The 4,200-nt window shown below is 36.8% G+C and overlaps 1 protein-coding gene across 1 annotated transcript in view; it reads left to right on the forward strand.

Annotated features, from left to right (window-relative positions):
* LOC111385001 overlaps nucleotides 1-2,846 on the forward strand; it is a 12,216-nt gene extending 9,370 nt beyond the window's left edge. The window contains exons 2-3 of the mRNA XM_023009350.1: nucleotides 2,376-2,383; nucleotides 2,531-2,846. Coding sequence (XP_022865118.1) covers nucleotides 2,376-2,383; nucleotides 2,531-2,846 — 324 coding nt within the window. The remainder of the gene's footprint in view (nucleotides 1-2,375; nucleotides 2,384-2,530) is intronic.
* The last annotated feature ends 1,354 nt before the right edge of the window (nucleotides 2,847-4,200 follow it).

Genomic DNA, 4,200 nt, shown 5'->3' on the forward strand with positions numbered 1-4,200 from the left:
AAGTGGTTACAACTAATTCTGGAATATTTTTTTTTCTAAAATTAAATAATAAGCTTATAAAAATAAATCATAATTTTCTTGACCGTGGAAAGGTCACAGTAAGTATGAGGAATGGACAAATTAGTCTCAAAAAGAGCACGGTAGAAAACTAGAACTAGGTCAAGTTTCAATACTAGAGTCTGTATTAATAATTCGAAGTCAATTTGTCATAACAATGAAGGGAAAATTAAAGTGAAGGTCTCTAGCTTGTCATAACAATGAAGGAGAGAAAAACTGAATGAAACATCAGGGCACAAAGGAAATGCATAGAAGAAATTTACTGAGCGAATTTAACGGGAGCAATTATTCGGAAGTATGAAGCCCAACTCACGAGCCACTCATTTTTTTGATGCCTCATTTTCATCATCATAGCCATTGGTTGTGTTTCAGTACTCTCTGCCTTTTAACTTCAGACATGACCACTGATTACTGAATGAAAAGCAAATTAAATTAACCAATAGACTAGCATGCATGGCTCACCAACTCACAAAATTTTATTTATTTTTCAAAATAGACCTTATAATTTCACCCAGCTTTTGCGATTCCATTTCGAAATAGTGACAATTTTCTAAGTTTTGTGTTTAGCATCATGATGAGTGATTTACACTCATTATATTATGCAATTAATTTTATGATTTTGCTATCTTGGAGAGTATTTTAGAAGTGCTAACAAGTGATTTTGATGTTGTTTTGTAAATTGATGGAAGTGGAGAAAACAAGAGTTAAAAGAGGTCAAAGGAAGGAAATAGGCAAAAGCTAGCGAAATTGGATGAAATGACCAAAATGTAAGAGATCCAAAGTTCGAGGATTAAAATGCAATTAATCAAAAGTCGTGTCGAAACTTGAAATGAAGATCCGAGAGTTCTAGAAGCCAATTGGATGAAGGAAGGTGTCAAAGGGATCAAATTTAGTCAAGATATGATCATAAATCATTTTCCAACCAAAACGTTTTGCACCGGGTTTTCAGCCTCATATTGAGACTCATTTTTTGACATAGCAAACGATCGAATTGGAGAATAATATCTGAAGCAAAGTTGTATCCCTTTGAGTTACCTTTCCAACACATCTTGAATCGCCTCAATCGGATATCGGGAGAAAGAATTATGATAAAAATACTAAAAGCTATCCAATGCAACCGAAGTAGTCCTCAGCGCCTAGGCGCCCAAATCGCAGCTCCCAGGCACCGCCGTGCGAGAGTAATTTTTTTAGGTTTTTACCATTCTTTTTCGGCCCAACTCATCTCCAAATCTTTCCCTAAACTCCAAGACATTATAAACAAAGAATTGAAGACCTAAATTAGAGGGGAGCCACACGCTAAAAATCTATGGGATCAAGCCACGCGTTCTTGACATATTGGAGAGAAGACAACAAGAAGGGAGATTGAAAAGAGAAATTCAAGAAGATTAACACCAAGCAATTGAATATTATAAGCATTCATTGGAAGGGGAAGGAGATCTTGATGCAAGAATTCTATTTTTTCTTCTACATCTTTATTACAAATCCGATGATGTATTCTAAGACAATTTTCTATTTTTCTTCCATTATTATGAGTAGTTAAATATGATTTTAGGGCGAACAATGTAATCTTTCGGAATCCCTTATTTCATGCAATTGAGATTCTAGTGCTTTTATATTTTATGTGTTGATTTTAATGTTGTTCTTAATACATGTAATTACTTGATCACTAATTAGATGATTTGTGAGCAATGATTGCGTAGAGATGCGGATTATTTGTTTAGACCACATGTTAAAATCCGGTAAATTGATATAACATGTAGAGATACCTATATTGATTGCTACGGTCGTGTGTGAATTCTTAGAACCAATGTTTCGTTTAATTAAATTTAATTTGCATAGAGATATGGAATTAAACTAATTAAATAGGCTCAATGAGAACTCGAGAGGGGTAAGTTGAATACAATAGAAGAATTCGACCGAACACTACCTTAGGTGTTATGAATCTTGATTTATGAAGTAAAGGTAACCAATAGGTGAAATTGTTCCGCCCTAACGTCCATTTATTGTTTGAATTCTCAATCACTTTTCGTTGCATCCAATCGCATTTTTAAGTATTTAGAATAAAAATCACATTTAATCATTGCTTTTGTTTATTTTGGTCAAATAGAAGTTAGAAATAATAAATTGGGCATTAAAAGTACAGTCCTCGTGGGAACGATAATCCGGACTCAAAATGTCCACTTTACTACTTGTTACTATCCGTTCACTTGCGGGATAAAATCGACAACAAGTTTTTGGCGCCGTTGCCGGGGACTATTTCTTTTAGTCTTAATTTTTTTAACTGTTATTTGATTTGTTTATTTTTCTTTTATTTACAGAAAATTGTGTTCGTTATATGCTCCGTGCCCAAGGCGACGATTTTGAACCGTTTGATTCGAAGATAGAACGTTACTTCAGATGAAGACGCAAGGAACACAAACAAAAACAGCAACATCAAATGGCTGACAATCAACAAATTCATATCCCTATTCAGCCGATTGGACAAATGGCCGCAAAGAGTGGTGGCACCACCGGAACAGCAGCATGAGCGAAGGGAAATAAGTGAAGGTGATTTGCCAGTATCAATGTTCCTGACAGCTATAGCAGCACCCATGCGCTCAAGCATTGTGTATCCAGATTTTGGGGTGAATAACTTTCAGATCAGGCCAGATTGGATTAACTTGATGAGCAACAATCTGCAATTCTACGGGTTACCTCATGAGAATCCGAACACACATATCTCCAGATTTCTCAGAAATTGTCAGAACTTCCATGCTCCGGGGGTCAATGAAGATGCTATTAAATTATGACTATTTCCATTTACATTAAGAGATACTACATTGGAGTGGTTAGATGCGGAGCCTCATGCCAGCATTACTACATCGGAAGAACTAATCAGGAAATTCTGCAACAAATTATTCCCACCAGCCAGAGTAGCTAAAATCAGATTGGAAATTCAAACTTTTCAACAGAAAGAGGGAGAAAGCTATCACGAGGCATGGAATAGATTTAATGAGCTGATGAGAAAATGTCCAAACCATGGAATCACTCAAGGAAACCAAGTGCAGTACTTCACACCGGACTTGCACCATTGTCAAAATCTCAAGTTGATGCCTCTGTTGGAGGATCAATCATAGGGAAATCAGTGCAACAAACCATGGACCTATATGAGTTAATTGCCACCACACATTCAATGTTTTCATCAGAAAGAGTAGTACCACCAAAGGCAGCAGGAATGTGTGAATTAGACAGCACAACATCTACCAATGCACAGATAACAACTTTAACAAAGCAGGTAGAGTTACTTGTAAAATTGCAAACACATGGAGCAAATGCAATGCTGGCCAGTTCAGCATGTGAGAATTGTGAGAGAAATCACGCTACAGAGAGCTGCATGATGCTCACTTCTTCAGAGGAACAAATAAACTTTATTCAAAATAGCTCCCGTAATTTCAACTCAAATGGTAACAATTTCCAGCAAGAAAGAAGACCAAGTTTGGGGGAGATGTTTCAACAATATGTGTAGAAGACGGACAAGGTATTCCAACAAATTGACACAAACTTCAAAATCAGCAGGCATCCATCAAGAAACTGGAGACACAAATTGGTCAGATAGCACAACAACTTGCAGAACGTCCACAAGGGACATTGCCAGGCAATACAGTGATAAATCCTAAGGAACAGTTGATGGCAATTAAAGTAGTGGAGAACGATCTACCCAGGGCTCCCCTAAAAGTTAAAGCATATGTACCTCCACTTCCGTTTTCCTAAAGACTTCGAAAGAAGTCGATGGAGCAAAATGTTCATGTCATAACTACAAAGAGCGAGGTACAAGCGCCAGAGATCACTACAGAGAGACCCAAAAGAAAAGATGGCCAAGAAGTGATTGATGAAGCTACAAGGGTAGAAAAATCTGTACCAAACGTAACTGAAAATGGAGAAAGTACAGAAACATCAGTTGCCAAAGCACCAAGTCCAGACAAATCTTACATGCCTCCCATTCCCTTTCCTCAAAAGATCAAGAAGAACAAACAAGACACAAACTATGAAAAATTTCTCGATGTTCTCAAGAAGCTCCAGATCAATGTTCCGTTCATAGATGCGATACTACAAATTCCAAGCTATAAGAAATTTTTGAAAGAGATGTTGACAAAGAAAAGAAAG

The sequence above is a fragment of the Olea europaea genome, unplaced genomic scaffold (genome assembly GCF_002742605.1).
Source record: "Olea europaea var. sylvestris unplaced genomic scaffold, O_europaea_v1 scaffold307, whole genome shotgun sequence".
Classification (NCBI taxonomy): Eukaryota; Viridiplantae; Streptophyta; class Magnoliopsida; order Lamiales; family Oleaceae; genus Olea; species Olea europaea.